This window comes from Oncorhynchus clarkii, chromosome 19, assembly GCF_045791955.1.
Source record: "Oncorhynchus clarkii lewisi isolate Uvic-CL-2024 chromosome 19, UVic_Ocla_1.0, whole genome shotgun sequence".
In the NCBI taxonomy this organism is placed as follows: domain Eukaryota; kingdom Metazoa; phylum Chordata; class Actinopteri; order Salmoniformes; family Salmonidae; genus Oncorhynchus; species Oncorhynchus clarkii.
The window spans coordinates 15354255-15375466 of NC_092165.1; the positions used below are offsets into that span (position 1 = coordinate 15354255).

Consider the following 21212-nt stretch of genomic DNA (forward strand, 5'->3'; position numbering starts at 1 on the left):
AATAACAGTGTGTTAGCAAGAACATAGTAGAACAAAAATTGTATTACTTTATTCCATCTACATCACCTCAGCAAGGTACCTATTCAACTGTCCTTCTTCGAGCCTAGGATTCCTGTCTCTGAAAACAGTTTACGCAAACCAATTTCAAATGACAAGTTAACAAAGGGTTAATGAGGGGCGTGTGGTTAATTACCCTCCTGGACAGTTTGAAGAGCCATCCAGTCACTCTGCAAATCTCATGTACAGGGTTGCATTCGTTCATGTTTAATATTTTACCCCAGTCATCACAAGACCTGAAGCCTTCAGGCTATTAACATGGTGACGTACGTCAGTATAAATACAGCTAACTTTGAGTGTGACTTGTTTTGCCTGGCTACCCAAACGCTATGCCAAACGCTCCGCAATGAGTCTGGATCTGAGTAGACTCATTCAAACACATTCTAACTGTTCTGATTGGCCCCAGAAACTGATGGGTTGGGCCAAAGCCAGAACACACATTGGGTAAGGCTGCGTTTTGAAAATTCATCATTGTCTTTGACACTGACTGGTTAGAAATGATCCAATCGCTGATGACTTTGTTTTGTAAAACACCCCTCATTTTGACGTCACCACAAACAACCTCAATGATGGCAGTCTCAGACTGAAGCACGTAGCGAATGATAGAGCATCGGAACAATTCAGTTTGATTCGTCAGGCAATGACTTGTGTGGCTGAGGAAGTCAATTATTGAGGGGCAATGTTTGCTACAACCATGGAAGATGCATAACAATAGTACACATAAAAGACATGGGAGATGAAAGTTGATAGAGGGGAGGATGACAGATATCTGATTAAGGACAAATCCTACCTTCTACCCAGTGCCATGGGAGGGCTATAGGGGAAAGGGACACAGTAGAGGTTGTTTTGGGACCTCTTCATCTCAACCGACCTGGCTTGTTATAAAGGTGTTATAAAAAGAGGGTGTATTTTGATCACCTTTTAAGTAAATAAAGGACAGGTACAACCTGATTGTGTGTGTGCGTGTGAGTGTGTAGGGGGGGGGGGGGGATTATAACAGTTAGAAAAAAGAAAAAAAAAGAGGGACATATTTATTATGAATAGAACATAAGCAAAACCAAATTTAGAGGGGGAATACAGTGTTACACTTCAGTAACATGGCAGTGTTTTGGCTATGCCAGCACACCAAACAACAAGTCTGTATCATGTGAGAATGTGAGTTTACCCAGATGCTCAACTGAGGGACTTGGTAATCCCCCTAAAACTCCAGGACATTTCACATGTGAAATATAATATTTCAGCTAAATAATTGTTTCCAGATATCCCCTGTGTACATCTCAGGACACAATGCTATGATTTCTCCCTGTTGTGGACACTCCTATGTCTGATAAGGTAACTCAGGAAGGAGAAGCTCTTGTAACATAATTTGCACTTGAAGGGCTTCTCCTTGATGTGAATGGTCTGGTGCTTCTTCACATAGGTCGCCTTAGCAAAGCGTTTCCCACATGTGGGGCAGGTGTATGGCTTTTCTTCGTCTGTGCTTTCGCTAGGCCTCCCACGTTGTGATCCAATGACACCAGAGGAGGTAGAAGCAGGAGCCACCACCCTCAGGTGGTTAGTGTTTGAGCTCCCTCCTTGACCTCTAGCCATTGTTTGGGTGTTGTTTGGATTGTGTGCTGTGTTATAGGCTAGGTACCTCTTGTGGTGAAAGCCCATCCTGACCCTGTCTGTATTGGTGGGGTAACCATGAGGTAGCTGAGGAAGGCTAGACACAGGTCCAGGACTTCTATGAACCCAGTCAACAGGCATTAGCCGAGACCCTGAAGGAGAAGACAGACTTGCTGCTAGACTATCACCAGGGGGGTCTCCCACCACTGTCTGTAAAGGCTGAAGCTCAGGGTGACCTGCTCTGTTCATCATGGATACTGTGGTGTTTATATCATAGGAACAGGAGGGTCTATCTCTATCATCCCCAGGCCCTGCTTCATCCCTGCACTGAGACTGTGAAGAGAAGGGTCTGGGCTGCAGACTGGATCCCTGACTGGAGCCTCTGTCTCTCTGATGACCACCAGGACTGTTGTTCAGTCCACCTGTCCACTGATTGTGTTCTGTGTATTGGTGGAGTCGCAGCCCCTCGCGATTCGGTCCCCGTTCCGACTCAGGAAGGAAGAGCGATGGCTTCTGAGTCAGGGTCCTGATCAGGAGCCAAGGTTTGTGACCAGCCACCTCAGAGGCCCAGTCTCTCCTGCCAGCAACACCAGATTTCCTCAGGTCTTCATGGACTGCAGACTGTGAATACAAATTGTACAGAAGTGCATAGAAAATGTTTATTAAATAAACTCTTCGCTGTACACACAGAAAGATGACATGATAATTATCAAACGTTAACCACAGTCAAATCCGTCTCTGACACTGATACAAGCACCTAACAGTATGGAGCCATTGGAGTTTATAAAAAAAACTGTCTATATGCATTTATTCAATAAATAAGTTTAACGTTTTGGTTCGACTGATAAGAGAAACTCAGTCCCTGTAATAATACAAAAATAACCAAGTCAGTCAGCACAGAGTCAATTTTGTATTTAATTTAAAAAAAAAGGTTCATACACTCACTTAACGTGAAGTACAGTACTATTATTGCACAAAAAACGATACGTGACAAAAATAATAACTTTTCTCACTATGGTAACGCTTGACTTTTTCTGTAAATCTGGTACCCTCACTTTGATCAAATTAAATTTAGAATACTTTGGGAAAGGTTCAACATTACACACATCTTCATGTCAAGTAAACACAAATTAAGGCACTATAATTTCCTCATTATAAAACACCAGCATCAAACAATAGGTCAGGGTTGTCACTTTTCAATAGTGTAGAATTTTTACAGACAGCATCACACCAACCATCACTACATCATCTACTCTGCTTCATCATACTCATTCTTTCCTCAATTCACCTACTTTACATACAGTGCCTTGCGAAAGTATTCGGCCCCCTTGAACTTTGCGACCTTTTGCCACATTTCAGGCTTCAAACATAAAGATATAAAACTGTATTTTTTTGTGAAGAATCAACAACAAGTGGGACACAATCATGAAGTGGAACGACATGTATTGGATATTTCAAACTTTTTTAACAAATCAAAAACTGAAAAATTGGGCGTGCAAAATTATTCAGCCCCCTTAAGTTAATACTTTGTAGCGCCACCTTTTGCTGCGATAACAGCTGTAAGTCGCTTGGGTTATGTCTTTATCAGTTTTGCACATCGAGAGACTGACATTTTTTCCCATTCCTCCTTGCAAAACAGCTCGAGCTCAGTGAGGTTGGATGGAGAGCATTTGTGAACAGCAGTTTTCAGTTCTTTCCACAGATTCTCGACTGGATTCAGGTCTGGACTTTGACTTGGCCATTCTAACACCTGGATATGTTTATTTTTGAACCATTCCATTGTAGATTTTGCTTTATGTTTTGGATCATTGTCTTGTTGGAAGACAAATCTCCGTCCCAGTCTCAGGTCTTTTGCAGACTCCATCAGGTTTTCTTCCAGAATGGTCCTGTATTTGGCTCCATCCATCTTCCCATCAAGCAACACTTTTTATGGATATCTTTAAGAAATGGCTTTCTTCTTGCCACTCTTCCATAAAGGCCAGATTTGTGCAATATACGACTGATTGTTGTCCTATGGACAGAGTCTCCCACCTCAGCTGTAGATCTCTGCAGTTCATCCAGAGTGATCATGGGCCTCTTGGCTGCATCTCTGATCAGTCTTCTCCTTGTATGAGCTGAAAGTTTAGAGGGATGGCCAGGTCTTGGTAGATTTGCAGTGGTCTGATACTCCTTCCATTTCAATATTATCGCTTGCACAGTGCTCCTTGGGATGTTTAAAGCTTGGGAAATCTTTTTGTATCCAAATCCGGCTTTAAACTTCTTCACAACAGTATCTCGGACCTGCCTGGTGTGTTCCTTGTTCTTCATGATGCTCTCTGCGCTTTTAACGGACCTCTGAGACTATCACAGTGCAGGTGCATTTATACGGAGACTTGATTACACACAGGTGGATTGTATTTATCATCATTAGTCATTTAGGTCAACATTGGATCATTCAGAGATCCTCACTGAACTTCTGGAGAGAGTTTGCTGCACTGAAAGTAAAGGGGCTGAATAATTTTGTACGCCCCATTTTTCAGTTTTTGATTTGATAAAAAAGTTTGAAATATCCAATAAATGTCGTTCCACTTCATGATTGTGTCCCACTTGTTGTTGATTCTTCACAAAAAAATACAGTTTTATATCTTTATGTTTGAAGCCTGAAATGTGGCAAAAGGTCGCAAAGTTCAAGGGGGCCGAATACTTTCGCAAGGCACTGTATCACTATACTCTATAGATGGGCCGTGTGCATTTTTGCTGGTGTATCCAGAGGTACATCTCATTCCGAAATCAAGGGCACTAATATGGAGTTGGTCCCCCCTTTGCTGCTATAACAACCTCCTCTGGGAAGGCTTTCCACTAGATGTGGAACATTGCTGCAAGGACTTGCTACCATTCAACCACAAGAGCATTAGTGAGGTCAGGCACTGATGTTGGGCGATTAGGCCTGGCTCGCAGTCAGCGTTCCAATTCATCCCAAAGGTGTTCGCTGGGGTTGAGGTCATGGCTCTGTGCAGGCCAGTCAAGTTCTTCCATACCGATCGACAAAACATTTCTGTATGGACCTCGCTTTGTGCACGGGGGCACTGTCCTGCTGGGACAGGAAAGGGCCCCAAACTGTTGCCGCAAAGTCTAGAATGTCATCATTGTATGCTGTAGCGTTAAGATTTCCCTTCACTGGAACTAAGGGGCCTAGCCCGAACCATGAAAAACAGCTCCAGACCATTATTCCTCCTCCACCAAACTTTACAGTTGCCACTATGCATTGGTGCAGGAAGCTTTCTCCTGGCATCCACCAAACCCAGATTCGTCCATCGGACTGCCAGATGGTAAGTGTGATTCATCACTGCAGAGAACGCGTTTCCACTGCTCCAGAGTCCAATGGCGGCAAGCTTTACACGACTCCAGCAGACGTTTGGCATTGTGCATGGTGATCTTAGAATTGTGTGCGGCTGCTCGGAAATGGAAACCCATTTCATCAAGCCCTCGATGGAACAGTTCTTGTGCTGACGTTGCTTCCAGAGGCAGTTTGAAACTCGGTAGTGAGTGTTGCAACTGAGGACAGATGATTTTTATGCGCTTCAGCACTCGATGGCCTCGTTCTGTGAACTTGTGTGGCCTACTACTACTTCGCTGCTGAGCCTAGACGTTTACACTTCACAATAACAGGGCTTACAGTTTACTGGGGCAGCTCTAGCAGGGCAGACATTTGACGAATTGACATTTTGGAAAGGTGGCATCTTATGACAGTGCCACGTTGAAAGTCACTGAGCTCTTACGTAAGGCCATTCTACTGCCAATGTTTGTCTATGGAGGTTGAATGGCTGTGTGCTTGATTTTATACACCTGTCATAACGGATGTGGCTGAAATAGCCTAATCCACTAATTTGAATAGGTGTCCACATACTTTTGTATATATAGTGAGGCTCCTCTGAAAACGTGCAGTACCTACAAGCGAACGGCCTCTCTCTTGTGTGGACCTTCAGGTGCATTTTCAGCTGGTCGTGCTGATGGGAAAACCATTCCTCACACTGGGGCAGCCTAAGGGTTTCTCTTGTGTGGACTTCCAGGTGCCTCTTCAGGTTGGACGAGTGTGAAAAACTGGCCTGGCATAGTTGGCAGCCTAACCAGGGAGTGTCTGTGTTGTTGCAGGGTCCATGTTCCAGTTGATAGATCCTATAGAAGGCAGACTTAAGGCAGCACCTGTTAGGGGGTTAACCTGAGGCGCCATCAGTCTCTCAATCACAACTATAAGAGCAGGACGGAGAATCGCTAGCTGAGTCTGTGTCTGTTCTCTCCCGCCGCATACCAACACCTCCTTGTCCCCACAGGCCAAATCTATGCCTCACTCTGGTCTCAGCCAGTCTGTTGTCATGGAGACTAAATTGTTCCCCAGCCCAGAGTTGAGGATGCTGTCCCATCCACTGACCTCCACTATGTCACCTCTGGTTCTGCCCTGCTCAGTGATGTCATCCCCCGGGCCCTTGGCTGCACCCGTCTGGGTCTGGGAATTCAAGATGACTGCCCAGTCCCCTCTGTTAGCCTCTGGCCAACCATCTAGAGGAAGAGGTTAGAAAATAGACTAAAAACATGGAAAATAACTCTACATCAATTGTCTGTCAATTACCTGGTCAAGTTCATACATTATAATGTGTGTTTTTCTATGTACACATAAGTTGTATTGATTTCATTTTATGAATGAAGACAAGAATAATAGCCAGGTGCATCACTATTCCTAGATCACTAGATCTATTACTGTATGGAGGCTATATGTATTTCTCCCTTACCTTGCTCCCCCATCTTTAGTCCACTCAGCAGGTCAATGCTCTCTGGTTCGTCTTCTATTGTCTCCTCTTTGACCAGCAGCAGATCAGGCTTCCCATCCTCCATGTCTACTGACTGTAAGAGATACAGAGTGAGAGGATGTTGGATCCAGAATCTGATATGAGCACCCTGCTATGGAGCATCTTCTGATTGGGCAATGAGGGATTGCTATGAATACTATGCAAACTTGTTAGTTGATTTGATACTATGTGCTAATAACTTGATTATTTAACACAATGGTTTGGTCATTCAAAGGCATGGTCCCACACTTAAGACAAAATTAAGAGCCTTAAAGTAAGAGTACCTATCAAGGATCAGGTCCCCACCTGTCTATAGTCTTACTCATTATTATCTAAAGGGTTTAAACTGATCCTAGATCAGCACTCCTACTCTGAGAGGCTTTGTGGATACGGGACCTGACCTAATACCATTCAGACAGTAGTTCACAGTGGGCTCACCTCAGTGAGACTGTGTGTGGTCCTGTGCTGCTCAGCTGGTTCCTCTGTGGGTTCAGGAGGAGGTGTAGTCTGGTTGTCGTCCATGACCATGTTCCCCTCAGGGATCCCCAGACCCTCCTCCTTCACCAGCAGCACCTCTGGACCCTCCTCCTCCTGGAAGAGAGAGGTGATACAGATTACACAGACATACACTCCCTCAGGTACACACACACACAGATAATTAACACATTTTCAACATGGAGTGTTTACCCATCCCCACTATGTTTGAGTCTTATAATGTAGTTAGAGAATGACTTCATTGTTGTTAAACCCATCATGGTGGACATGAATATGTTGTGGGTAAAAACAAGTCAGCTATGATCAGCTAAGTCAAAAGTCATCAGACAAACCTGACTAAACTATTTTGACGTGTACAGTAGGTGTTTGTTAGTGTGTGGGTATATTTAGTAAGTGTATGATGGTTATAAAGCCCTGTCAGGTTTATGCAGAATAGGTCGAGATCAGAGGTGATGTATACTAAAGAGAGTCTCAATGAAAGTCAGAATGAACAGTCCCATTTTGTGTTTATTAAACAGAAACAAGTTCTAAATACACCATACACGTTTCTCTGCGTGCCTGGCAGACATCTTATCTTGGATGTCGGCCCACCCCCTCAAGTTCAACCTCGACAAGACGGAGCTGCTTATACTCCAGGGGAAGGCCTGCCAGCTCCAATACCTCTCCATCACGGTTGACAACTCCACGGTGTCCCTCTCTCAGAGTGCAAAGAATATCAAAGCAATGACTCGCTCCTGCAGGTTCATGCTCTACAACATCTGTAAAGTACGACCCAACACAAAGGAAGCTGCGCAGGTCCTAATCCAGGCTGTGGTCATCTCCTGTTTACACGACTGCAAATCTCTGTTGGATGGGCTCCCCTCCTGTGCCATCAAACCCCTGCAACTTATCTAGAACGCCGCAACTTCCCAAGTTCTCCCATGTCACCCCGCTCCTCCGCACACTCCACTGGCTTTCAGTCGAAGCTCGCATCCACTAAAATACCATGGTACTTGCCTACGGAGCAGCAAGGCAAATTGCCCCTCCCTACCTTCAGGCTATGCTCAAACCCTACACCCCGACCCGAGCACTCCACCACCTCTGGTCTCTTGGCCATCCCACCCCGATGGGGGGGGGGGGGGGGGTCAGCTGCCGTTCAGCCCAGTCAAAACTCTTCTCTGTCCTGGCACCCTATTGGTGGAATAAGCTTCCCCCTGAAGCTAGGACAGAAGAGGACATGCTCCTCTTTCGAAAACGTCTAAAACCCTTCCTCTTCAAAGAATGTTAAGTGAATCCCCTGGCACTGATCCACAATGTTTTAGCCCTCCACCGTTAAAATATAAATAAGAAATAAGTGAAAGAAAAAGGACAGAGCTCTCCACACGACCTCGCCAATCAGTCTTGAGAGAGAGAGCAAGCGCTTGGTGACTTCTTGGTGAGTAAGTTCTGTCTCGTATGACTGCTGGGTGTATGTCAAACAGATCAAGAGATACGGTGCTTTCAGAAAGTATTCATACCTCTTGACTTATTCCACATTTTGTTGTGTTACAACGGATTAAATAGATTCTCTCACACATCATACCCCATAATGAGTGCGAAAGAGAAAAGTGAAAACATGTATTTAGACATTTTTGCATATTTATTGAAAATTACATCTCATTTACATAGCTATTCACACCCCTGAGTCAATACATGTTAGAAGCACCTTTGGCAGAGATTACAGCTGAGTCTTTCTGGGTAAGTCTCTAAGAGCTTTCCACATCTGGATTTTGCAACATTTGCCCATTATTCTTTTCAAAATTCTTTAAGCTCCGTCAAATTGATTGTTGATCACTGCAAGACAACCATTTTCAGGTCATGCCCTATTATTAAGTCAAAACTACAGTAACTCGGCCACTGAGAAACATTCACAGTCTTCTTGGTAAGCAACCCCAGTGTAGATTTGGCCTTGTGTTTCAGGTTATTGTCCTGCTGAAAGGTGAATTCTTCTCCCAGGGGCTGGTGGAAAGCAGACTGAACCAGGTTTTACTCTAGGATTGTGCCTGTGGTTAGCTCCATTCCGTTTCTTTTTATTCCGAAACTCCCCAGTCCTTCACGATTACAAGCATCCCCATAACAGTGATACTCAGTAATGTGTTGATTTTCCTCAAACACAACACTTTGTATTCAGGACAAAAAGTTAATTGCTTTAGCAATTTTTTTTGCAGGGTTACTTTAGTGCCTTGTTGCAAACAAGATGCATGATTTGGAATATTTTTAGTCTGTACAGGCTTCCTTCTTTTCACTCTGTCAATTAGGTTAGTATTGTGGAGTAACTACAATGGTGTTGATCCATCCCCAGTTTTCCATTGATCGCAGCCATTAAACTCTGTAATTGGCCTGATGGTGAAATCCCTGAGTGTTTTCCTTCCTCTCCGGCAACTGAGTTCGGAAGGATGCCTGTATCTTTGTAGTAACTGGATGTACTGGGTGTACACCATCCAAAGTGTAATTAATAACATCATGCTCAAAGCGATATTCAATGTCTGCTTTTTATTTTTTACCCATCTACCAATAGGTGCCCTTCTTTGCGAGGTATTGGTAAACATCCCTGGTCTTTGTGGTTGAGTCGGTGTTTGAAATTCACTGCTCAACTGAGGGACCTTGATGATAATTCTATCTGTGGGGTACAGCGATGAGGTAGTCATGTTAAACACTGTCATTGTACACAGAGTGAGTCCATGCAATTTATTATGTGACTTTATTATGTACTCATGAACTTATTTAGGCTTGCCATAACAAAGGAATTAAATACTTATTTGCTCACGACATTCAGCACTGATCCAATTCAGATCGGAGTAGTTGTTTGATTCTTTGATTTGTGTGTGATTGTTTTGTTTACTTGTCCATTTGGACATCTTAAATCTATATTCTATTATATTCTGTTTCTTTTACTTTTCCCAGATGAGAACAAGCGTTAAAGAGCAACTGCCCCTAAAAAGCAACTAATCCCTTTGAAAACAGCCTGTGTGGTATTGATATGAGTCAGAAACATTTATTATTGTGTCAAAATTGACTACAGTGGAAGTAGGATCATTTTGATCATAAAGTCAGTCTCGTCTAAAACGGAGTTTGGAACCTCATCTTAAAAATTAATTTAAAATGTTAAATCTTTTCCCTGTTTGTTCTTAATTTAAGATTATGGTTAGGCAATAGTTTAGCATTGTGGTAAAGGTAAATTGTAGAAATAGGCTGGGTTTCTGACTGTGGCAACGACCTAGAATTAGCTTGACCCAAGTTAACTACCCTTGTGACACAGACAGCTTCATCAACAAGTGGTAATGTGTGTTATATAAAAAGTTGTAAACCAAAAATACCCGGTTTGATAAACTAGTAATTACCCAGCCAAGCAAATACAAGTAGTAGATCATTTTGGTTGTGAAGTGAATGATCAAAAGCATTCTCATTTCTTTATAAGAAAATGCAATTGTCTATCGTATCACCCTGTCACAGGCCCTCCCGGTCAACACCACCTCATAACATGAGGAAGTAAACTGTTTATAAAGATCGCCTGCTGCAGTTGTTTGAGAAATGTCCAGTTTGCAGCCGAACATCCAACACAGAGAAGACCAGCAAGGGGACCCTCAGCATCACGCAGACATTCCCTCGCTGTGAGCATTCCTATAAAAACGGAACAGGGAGGACACTTGAATCAGGTTGGTCAAATTTAACCTGGTCAAAAAGGTCAACAGTTTTGAGATCCCCCCAATTCACCATCACAACCTAGCATGGTGGAACCAGCCTGATCGCTGCGTTTACCTTTCTATCTCACTTCACATATCATGATATCTGAAGTGAAATAGAAAGGTGAACACAGCGATCGGGTTGGTTCCACCGTGCTAATCATAACCTCCATTGATAATGCAATCAGTGCTCTGCGTGTGTTTGTGTCAGTGGAGGCTGCTGAGTGGAGGACAACTCAAAATAATGGCTGGAACGGCGCAAATGGAATTGCATCAAACGCATGGATGTATTTGATACCATTCCACTGATTCCGCTCCAGCTGTTACCATGAACACGTCCTCTCCAATTAAGGTGCCACCAAACTCCTGTGGTTTGTATGTGACCGACCAGTATTTTGATGAGGGTCCAGGAGCTGATCTACGCTGGCAAAGACCACACCTCCAGCCTCACCTCGTTTGCTCAACAACGATTGTCGACGGGTAGACAAGAATTAGGTATTTTAGTCTGACCTGTTCAAACTTCGACGTAGTACCTGTGTGTGTCAGATATCACCTATCCTAACGGCCATTGGTAATAGAACAGTGACTGTGTATATGTTCACAGATGCATCTATGGAGCCAGCACTTGGAGACTTGCAAGATGATGTGCTGGAGTCCTGACCTACAGACAGGCTTGATACTGACATCTCTGAATGGAGAGAAACATGGCACTCGGCATAAAAATGTTACTAGACAACTTTTACTTGTATAGTCTTTTTTTAATTATTGAATTAAATGGTATGAGTCAATATGGGGAGGGAGAGAGCCTCTGTATTCTGCACAAGGATCAGGGAACTCCTGTTGTATACGGGACACCACACAGAAAGGTATGACCACTGATATGTTTGCCAAGGCAGCCCCATTACCACCAGACAAAATGCAGATAGGCAGAGTATCAGTATTGGCTGGGAATGACAATGAAAAAGGTCAAAGGTTCACACTGTTATATTAGCAGAACACTGCTTCTACGGTATTATGTAAAGGATTGGTTATTCAACATGGACCCGTTACTACATTTGAAAGTTATCAAGATACTTAGTTTAGAATATTTGCATAAGTTTAGCAATCACATTATTGTCGTGTTGTTATTTTTTATTTTTTACACTGTAGGCTACTGACCTATTCAAAGCTTCCGTCGGCATCCCACTATACACCTGCCATCTGCCTGTAGTTATTGAACTCAACAAGCAGGAGATTGGTTTGTTTGTTGTGACTGAGAGGGAGGGGACCTGCAGGCAAGGTTCTGACAGATTGATGTGTCGTGGTTGTAGCAAGGACACACCCAAGAAACACCCACATAAATATACACCCCAAGCCAACTTACATTCGGCTTCTGTCATGGCCGCCAGCATTTCTTGGGGAGCAAGCCAAAGAGCGAGGCGAAATCTGCGGGTGCAATTCCCCCTTAATGTCGAGCTCTGATTTACTACGACTTTGATATGTGGTTCTCACCCAGCCATCTTAAGATGAATTAACTAAATCAAATCAAATCAAATCAATCAAATTTTATTTGTCACATACACATGGTTAGCAGATGTTAATGCGAGTGTAGCGAAATGCTTGTGCTTCTAGTTCCGACAATGCAGTAATAACAAGTAATCTAACTAACAATTCCAAAACTACTGTCTTGTACACAGTGTAAGGGGATAAAGAATATGTACATAAGGATATATGAATGAGTGATGGTACAGAGCAGCATAGGCAAGATACAGTAGATGGTATCGGGTACAGTATGTACAAATGAGATGAGTATGTAAACAAAGTGGCATAGTATAGTATAAAGTGGCTAGTGATACATGTATTACATAAGGATACCGTCGATGATATAGAGTACAGTATATACGTATGCGTATGAGATGAATAATGTAGGGTAAGTAACATTTATATAAGGTAGCATTGTTTAAAGTGGCTAGTGATATATTTACATCATTTCCCATCAATTCCCATTATTAAAGTGGCTGGAGTTGAGTCAGTGTCAGTGTGTTGGCAGCAGCCACTCAGTGTTAGTGGTGGCTGTTTAACAGTCTGATGGCCTTGAGATAGAAGCTGTTTTTCAGTCTCTCGGTCCCAGCTTTGATGCACCTGTACTGACCTCGCCTTCTGGATGATAGCGGGGTGAACAGGCAGTGGCTCGGGTGGTTGATGTCCTTGATGATCTTTATGGCCTTCCTGTGACATCGGGTGGTGTAGGTGTCCTGGAGGGCAGGTAGTTTGCCCCCGGTGATGCGTTGTGCAGACCTCACTACCCTCTGGAGAGCCTTACGGTTGAGGGCGGTGCAGTTGCCATACCAGGCGGTGATACAGCCCGCCAGGATGCTCTCGATTGTGCATCTGTAGAAGTTTGTGAGTGCTTTTGGTGACAAGCCGAATTTCTTCAGCCTCCTGAGGTTGAAGAGGCGCTGCTGGGCCTTCTTCACGATGCTGTCTGTGTGAGTGGACCAATTCAGTTTGTCTGTGATGTGTATGCCGAGGAACTTAAAACTTGCTACCCTCTCCACTACTGTTCCATCGATGTGGATAGGGGGGTGTTCCCTCTGCTGTTTCCTGAAGTCCACAATCAATTCTAAGTCGCTCTGGATAAGAGCATCTGCTAAATTACGTAAATGTAATGTCTCAGCTAACTTGATACACTCCACTCATTTTGTCATTAAAAGTATCTGGGGGGGGGGATTAAGTAGTTGAACGGTAGTAATGAAAGAGGCATTTGTGAACATCATGTAGCAGAGTACAAACACAGAGTACAAATATGTAACAGTCTTTTTAAGCTTATATACTATGTACAAAACATTACGAATACTCATTCTTTCCTTGACCGACTGACCAGGTGAAAGATATGACTCCTTACTTGTTAAATACACATCAATCAGTGTTGATGAAGGGGAGGAGACAGGTCAAAGAAGGATTTTTAAGCCTTGAGACATGGATTGTGTATGTGTGCCATTGAGGGTCAATGGGAAAAGTGAATTGAGGCTGTTCCTAATGTTTCGTACACTCAGTGTATGCCTTATACATCACACAACGTCTGTATGCAATATTCTACCCAGGAATAGTAAACACTGAAATCTGTTACTCTCGTTATTCCAATTGCATCTGTGGATCTTTAAAAACAAATATCTTTGTCTTTATGCAGGGTTTGATCTAAATGTCAGAAGCTATCGAGTGGAATGGTTACTTTCTATGTTATAGAGTAGAATGTTTTTTCTGCTGGTGTAGCCTGAGGTAGCTCCTCTCTGAGAACCTCTTCCCGCAGTGTGTACAGGCAAACGGTCTCTCTCCCTTGTGGACCTTCAGGTGCATCTTCAGGTTGCCAGCCAGAGAGAACCTCTTCTCACACTGGGGGCAGCTGAAGGGTTTCTCCCCCGTGTGGACCCTCTGATGTCTCTTCAGGTCACCAGACTGGGAAAACCTCTTCTCACATTGGGGGCAGCTGAAGGGTTTCACCCCTGTGTGGACCCTCTGGTGGATCTCCACCTTCTGGGGGCAGCTGAAGCCTTTGTTACAGAACATGCAGAGGAACCGTTTATCTTTACTATTGACTGAAGTTGGTCCCCCTCCCCACGCCTTGGCCCTTTGGTCCTCTGAGTTCAATACCTGATCGAAAAGGACACAGCCATGTGAATCGGAAGGTGCCATTGATGTGGACACTGGGTCGTGATCCCTGAAAGCGTGTAAAGGGGAGTTGGTGGCGACAATTTGATTTGTCTCTAAGATTCCTCTGTAATCTAAGAAATCTCTGCCTTGTGAGTGTCCTTCTACATTCCATGTCAGAGGTGCGTCGTCCTCCACTTTCACAGTCACCTCATCTGCCACTGTAACCTCCCCTTTCTTATCTAGGCACCCTTCAGAGTATACACTACTATTGTACCCATTCCAGTACCCTCTAGACAGATCAGTCTGTGTCTCTAAACCCAAGGATATGTTGCCTGGGTCCATCTCTGTAGCGTAAGAACAAGACGGATCATCACCGCCAGAGTGTAACGCGTCACTATCACCACGGGAATGAACCATCCTCTGGCTCTGGTGAAATACCGGTAAATACTCTGAGCCAGGAGCAGGAGGACAGCCCAGTTTCCGCAGCCCCAGTCTGTCTGATCTGTGGTCAGATCTTGTGTATAATGGCCTGTGTGTTACAGTTAAAGTCTCGGTGTCTGTCTCTGACTTGAGGACGGCGTTCGGCGCTCCACTGACCTCCGTGATGCTGCTTCCGGTCCTGGGCTGGGGCGAGGCGGCAGTCGTGAGGTCCTCCGTGGCTACAGGAGGTGCCACTGTAACCACTACTCCAGTCTGGATGTCTCCGCTGTGCAGTGGGTCCTCTCCTTCAGTCCTCTCCTTCTTGACCAGAGACGATCCTTCAGGACCTGCAGCCTCTGCATCTGCAGACTGACACAAGAAAGGAGGTTATTATTGCTACATCAGTTGAATCGGATAACAATGTCGTGGAGAAGTCTCACAAGCTCCCCTATGGCTGATAAATTAGGATGTATATGTAAGCAAATTGGGATATTGGATATGTACATGTGGAATATGTTCCTGAGTTCATCTGATAGCCTTCAGGAGTCGTCTCCACAGTGGCCATACAAACGTATCCAAACCAAAAAAAACATGGATTACATACAATATCTGCGCTGGGATAAAGGCTTGCGCTACTGCTTACATGGATGGGATACGGACACATACAAGAAAGCCCGCTATGTGCGTGGATGAGACATTAAACATGCAAAAGGAAAATGTAGGAGGAAGGTGGAATCCTATTACACCGGTTCCGGTGCTCGTCGTATGTGGCAGGGGTCGCAGATGATTATGGATTACAAAGGGAAACCCAGCTGTGAGACACCCAGTGGTGCAGAACTTCCAAAAGAGCTAAATACCTTTCATGCTCGCGTCGAGGAATACAACACCTTCTCAGTCTGTAATCCCAACATGTTTCAAACAGACCACCATTGTCTCTTTTCCCAAGAACTCCAAGGTTACATGCCTAAATAACTACCGCCCTGTAGCGCTCACATCTGTAATTATGAAGTGCTTTAAAAGACTGGCCATGACACACATAAACACCATCATCCCAGACCACCTGGACCCACTATAATTCACATACCGCCCCAACAGATCCACAGATGAGAGAATCTCAATTGCACTTCACACTGACGTTTCCCACCTGAACAAGATGGGAAATAACTATGTGAGGATGTGGTTCATAGACTACAGCTCAGCGTTCAACAACATAGTCCCCTCCAAAATAATCCCCAAGCTGGGGTCCCTGGGACTAGAGACCTTCATGGGTCTAAAAAGTTGGACCCTTTCCGAATTGGACCTGGGGCTTTTCCATCCTGATATGCATAAAATTTGTTTTAATATAAATACCCGTTCCGAACTAATAGCTAGCATAGCTAGGTTATTTATCTTTCATTAGGATTTCATAGTGGCTACCTGCATCAAACCGGGAGAAGCTAGTTAGGCTAGCTAGCTAGGCTGCATGCGCTCTCTCATCCTACAGTTACAAACAAAACCAACTCCATTCAGAGTATAAATTACAGCCTACCCGTTGGCTCTTGGTCGTTGTAGCCTATCCTTGTCCTTCAATGTTTAATTCCAGCATTTTAATTCCATCTTCTATTGATTAGATAACTCCTAACTTGCCCCACACAGAGAGACTATTACTGTAACCTACTGCCGCTTTGATGACTTATGTTTGACCAACAAGTTACATGCGCCACCTTTGCGAAAAGCAAAGAGCAGATGCATACATTTCTCTCCCTCTCTCTCTCTACTGCAGCAGTCACGTTTAGATTCTTCTGGACAAGTCAGTCAATATTTTTTTCTTAAAAATGTAGGGGTTAAAATTAACACCCCTAAAGATTCATAGAAATAAAGTAGTCACAAGTTTAGTATTTAGTCCCATATTCCTAGCAAACAATTACTACATCAAGCTTGTGACCCTACATACTTGCTTGCTGGAGGCATTTTCTGTTTGTTTTGGTTGTTTCAGATTATTTTGTGCCCAATAGAAATTAATGGTAAATAATGTATTGTCATTATGGAGTCACATTCATTGTAAATAAGATTATAATATGTTTATAAACACTTCTACATTTATGTGGATGCTACCTGGATTCTCTGAGCAAATGTATTAGTATAAAATAATATAATTTCCCCCCCAAAAAATGTTGCAGACAATACAGCTCAGTATTTTTTTATTTTTATTTTTATAGAGCCATTGTTGCTCATCTTTATCAAGGGTGTCAATCATTTCAGACCCCACTGTAAATACACACACTCAAACTAAAACTGACACTCACACACACAAACACCAAGTTAACGACAACATTTTACACTTATCATATGCCGCTGCTACTCTGTTCTCTTATTATTATTATTATCATCTCTCCTGATGCTGTGTCACTTCACCCCACCTTCATGTACATACTACACCTCAAATATCTTGTACCTGCACACTGATCTGATACTGGTACTCCCTGTATATAACTCCATGCTAGCATATTGTACTCTCTTGTGTTAGTATTTTCATGGTAAAGCCTACACCCGTTGTATTCGGCGCATGTAAAATGTTATTTGATTTTAATAGCTGAGTGGACCCTTTCTGAAATAAACAGGTCACATTTGATGTACTGTAATTTCTAAATGTGGCACTATGACACTAACCTCTATCACGATAACATGCTGGGTTGAGGTTCCACTCCCCTCATCTACAGCTATGGGTTGGTCATCTCTCCATGTATTGTGTCCCGCCGGCTTTACAAAGCTCCTGTGGCCTCCGGTGAGATGTCCTTCACCTGAAAGAGTTATTGGGGGAAAAGAGGTGGTTAGGTACTGTCAATATTCAACAATATATTGTAGTCTATTGACACTGTCTTTCAATTGGCAAGGATGCAAGATAACACTTCTCATAACTTCTTGATATACTATTTATTGATTATATTCCATGCATCACATTCTTTTTATTTAGTATGACAATAGGAAAATCTGTAAATCAAGAATCTGGTTAGAATTTGATACTGGCCATCCCCAAATCTGGCTTGCCTACTTCTTACTTAAACTGCATACTGTATACTAAATCATACTATTTAGAAGAATGTACTGTTTAGTCTAAATGAATGCCCTAAACAACAAATACCAATTTACTAGGTTCATCCATTCTATCAATGCTTCATCTAATGCTCTGTTCTCCGCCATTCATTCATTTTGGTAGTACATCCCATATGTGATTATCAGCTATTTTTGCCTGCAAAAAATGCCTACTATTTATAGGATGTTATGTGACGAGACAAACAATGGACGCTATGTGAAAGGTCTATACTGAACAGAAATATAAAAACGCAAAATGCAACAATTTCAAAGATTTTACTGAATTACAGTTCATATAAGGAAAGCAGTACATTGAAATGAATTCATTAGGCCCTAATCTATGGATTTCACATGACTGTGAATACAGATATGCATCTGTTGGTCTCTGCTGTGCCGAGTCTGTATTGTGCAAGCCGGGAATTTTGTGATTGATGTTTATTTTTTAAATATTTTTTAAAAGTGTAAACTACCAGAATTCAGTGGCTACAGGCATACAATCGATAAAAGCTAAATACCTGTGAATTTAAAATGTGTCCCATCCATCTTGCTAGGCAGGTGGCTAGCAGGAAGCTCACTGTCTCAGCCTAGGCTAATTATTTGCTGGAAACGGTGCAGTTGAACCTCCCATCACTAGAGTAACTCATCAAGACCAAACATAACATTACAATGTAACCCAACTCAGGTGTAGCCCTACCTTAGAAGTAAGCTGTGTAGACTTGTAGGGCAACCTTCTGCGTTACAATTCAGACTTAGTGAGAAATGTGTGTCTGTGTGTGTGTGTTGGTGGGGAAGTTTGTGTCTGTGTGGGCTGTGTGTGTGGTGTGTGTGTGTAGGTGGCACGGCACAGGTTTGGGCATATTATTTGACACTCTAGGCCTAATCAGTTAGACCTAATCAGTTAGGCTACTGAATAGAACATAACTGTTCTATATAGACTAACTCTTACTAATTGGTAAATAGTTAACCTGATTTTTGTTCAGGATTATGTAATCCCAATTATGTGTACTCTTATTACCCCTGGTGTGCGTGGCATCTTACTCCGTAATGTAAACATTCTTAAATACTAATGCATTCAGCACTGTACACTACATATTCTATGTATATAACCTGTTACCAATGCTGCTACTGCTCATCATGTTTGCACTGTTACTGTACACTTATGACCATATAAGTCACCCTTGCTGCACTATGTACCATATTAATGCACCTATATACTGATATTTGATGAGAGAGCGAGATGTGTATATTATGTATAAACTGAAGGTAGAAGCCTAAGTGCTATTGTTTATTAGTTTACTCCAATTGGGGGAAAGGTGGTAGGGTTTGCAGGAACTAATAAAAGGTATATCCTAAAAAAGTGTGCATATGAATGTGTATGTATGCACATATATATATTTACCCAAAAAATATATGGGGGATTGGAAATTATGCAGACAATTACATTGATGGAAGCAACAATCTATCCTCAATATTAAGGCTGATCCATCCCTTAAAAATATATAATATACACCGTGTTTACAAAACATTAAGAACACCTTCATAATATTGAGTTGCACACACCCGATCTTGAGATAATAGACTAAATGTGTTGAAATTAAGAACCCAGACAAGTGATTTGGTGTCAGTATTGACTAGGGCACAGGTGTCAAACTCATTCCATGGAGTGCAGAGTGTCTGCGGTATTTTCGCTACTCCCTTGTAAATAATTGATTAATTAATTTCACTAATTAGCATGGAATTCCCCACACCTGGTTGTTTTGGTCTTAATTGAAACCCCTGGACTAGGGATTAACCTTGACCAGTCCGCAACCTTTGACCTTGGAAAATCACTTGGAAAATAAGATATTTTAGCAATAATAAGTCCTATCCTCATGAAATAAAGTGTTGTGTTCCTGAGAAGCATTTCGCTACACTCGCATTAACATCTGCTAACTATGTGTATGTGACAAATAACATTTGATTTGATTAGCTTCTCTATAACATGTAATACAAAGTATAACACCAGAAACTGTTTAATTTTGACCCTTAACACCCTACTATTTACAAGTATGGGTATTCAGGAAAAATGGCCAGCGTGTCTCTGTGCAAAAGTATATTTTTCTTTATTGACCTACTTGGTCAAATGAAGGTAAACATGAATAAAATATTGCAAGATAGCTTAATAATCAGGGTAAGTATTGTATATTATCCAAAAACTGACCAAGACCCAATTCTGCGTAACACATCAGAACACATGTCCAGAAGGTAACCGGGCGTTCAACAAAATGTACCTCTTGCCATTCCTCTGTATCGGTCGAGGATCTTGACACTACTGGGACGACTGGCGAGGACGCGATCTCGTATTGTCCTCTCTGCGCGCTCCCGTGACACCTTCAGTTCCAGTAGCTGTAGTTTCCTCCGCAATCCTCTGTTTTCTTTCTGGCTTTGAGTTATTTCCAAACGAAACACTGCATAGTCGTCGTCTACGAGTTTACAGATCTCTGCCACGGCTGCATTCGCTAGCACCTCCATAATCGAGGCTATTTGAGTGTGAAAAACCATACAGTTAGCCATTGTTAACTAACGTTAGCAGCTAGCTAGCGTTACCTAGATAACATCTATCAACCAAGTCCTGTCTTCAACGCGAATTAAAGACTACCCGAGTTAAATATATTATGTTTGCAGTTAAAATGAATCGCATTGAGTTCCAGAGTGTTAATTATTGTCTAAATAACAAAACAAAAACGCTAACGTGAAAATTGTTCTTGATCACTATTCACTTCCGTTTACTACTTATTTACATTTGTATTTTCGGATCGCAACTAACTGAAAGGTGCATACACCGCCACCTACTGTACTGGAGTGTGAGACCACCCTCCAATTATTATCTTCACTTAACCTTAGCTGAATACTCTGCTACTAACCGCACTATTTGTGACGGGATTTGAGTATATAGTATACTGGTCATAGTATGGATATAGTTAGTATGTCAAAAGTTCCCGAAACTCGTGCTAAATTCGCCAAAATACGAAGTACACATGCAGTGGACTCTTTCCGTGCTTTTAGGACCCATAATGCAGTTCTTCCGAAAATGGGCGTGGCTTCACCTTTTCAGATTTGAAGGGAATGGCGGAAAATTTGCAGCCGAAGTCGAAAACAAATGAATTGTTTTAACTAATTATGACAAATTGTAAAAAATGTTGAGCAATGTAATCACTTTTAAAATAACTTACGTTACACGCTATGTTGGCTGACAATTGATTAGCTACATCCTTACAAACCGCATAGCATTAGAGCAGTAGGTACTGATATGTTAGCTATCTACCCAACTTTAGTTGTTCACTAATACATCGAACTTGCCAGACAGTATTATTAACTACTACTCCGATTTCAGAGCATTCTCGCGCAGAATAACTGATGAATTTAC

General features: G+C 42.6%; 1 protein-coding gene across 2 annotated transcripts; it reads right to left on the reverse strand.

Moving 5' to 3' along the window:
- Positions 1 to 24: 24 nt before the first annotated feature.
- Positions 25 to 20713, reverse strand: LOC139374761 (uncharacterized). Of its 2 annotated transcripts, XM_071115891.1 has the most exons (7): positions 20077 to 20713; positions 17384 to 17514; positions 14912 to 15103; positions 6927 to 7079; positions 6432 to 6543; positions 6074 to 6201; positions 25 to 2286 (listed from the first exon to the last, which is right to left on the reverse strand). In XM_071115891.1, exons 1-7 carry the CDS (start codon positions 20357 to 20359, stop codon positions 1348 to 1350), a joined length of 1938 nt encoding a protein of 645 aa, XP_070971992.1. In that variant the 5' UTR covers positions 20360 to 20713; the 3' UTR covers positions 25 to 1347. The 2 variants fall into 2 exon arrangements, 1 of the variants encoding a protein (XP_070971992.1); XR_011627728.1 differs by lacking the exons at positions 25 to 2286; positions 6074 to 6201; positions 6432 to 6543; positions 6927 to 7079 and adding an exon at positions 11443 to 12198 and having other exon boundaries at positions 13279 to 15103.
- Positions 20714 to 21212: the final 499 nt, after the last annotated feature.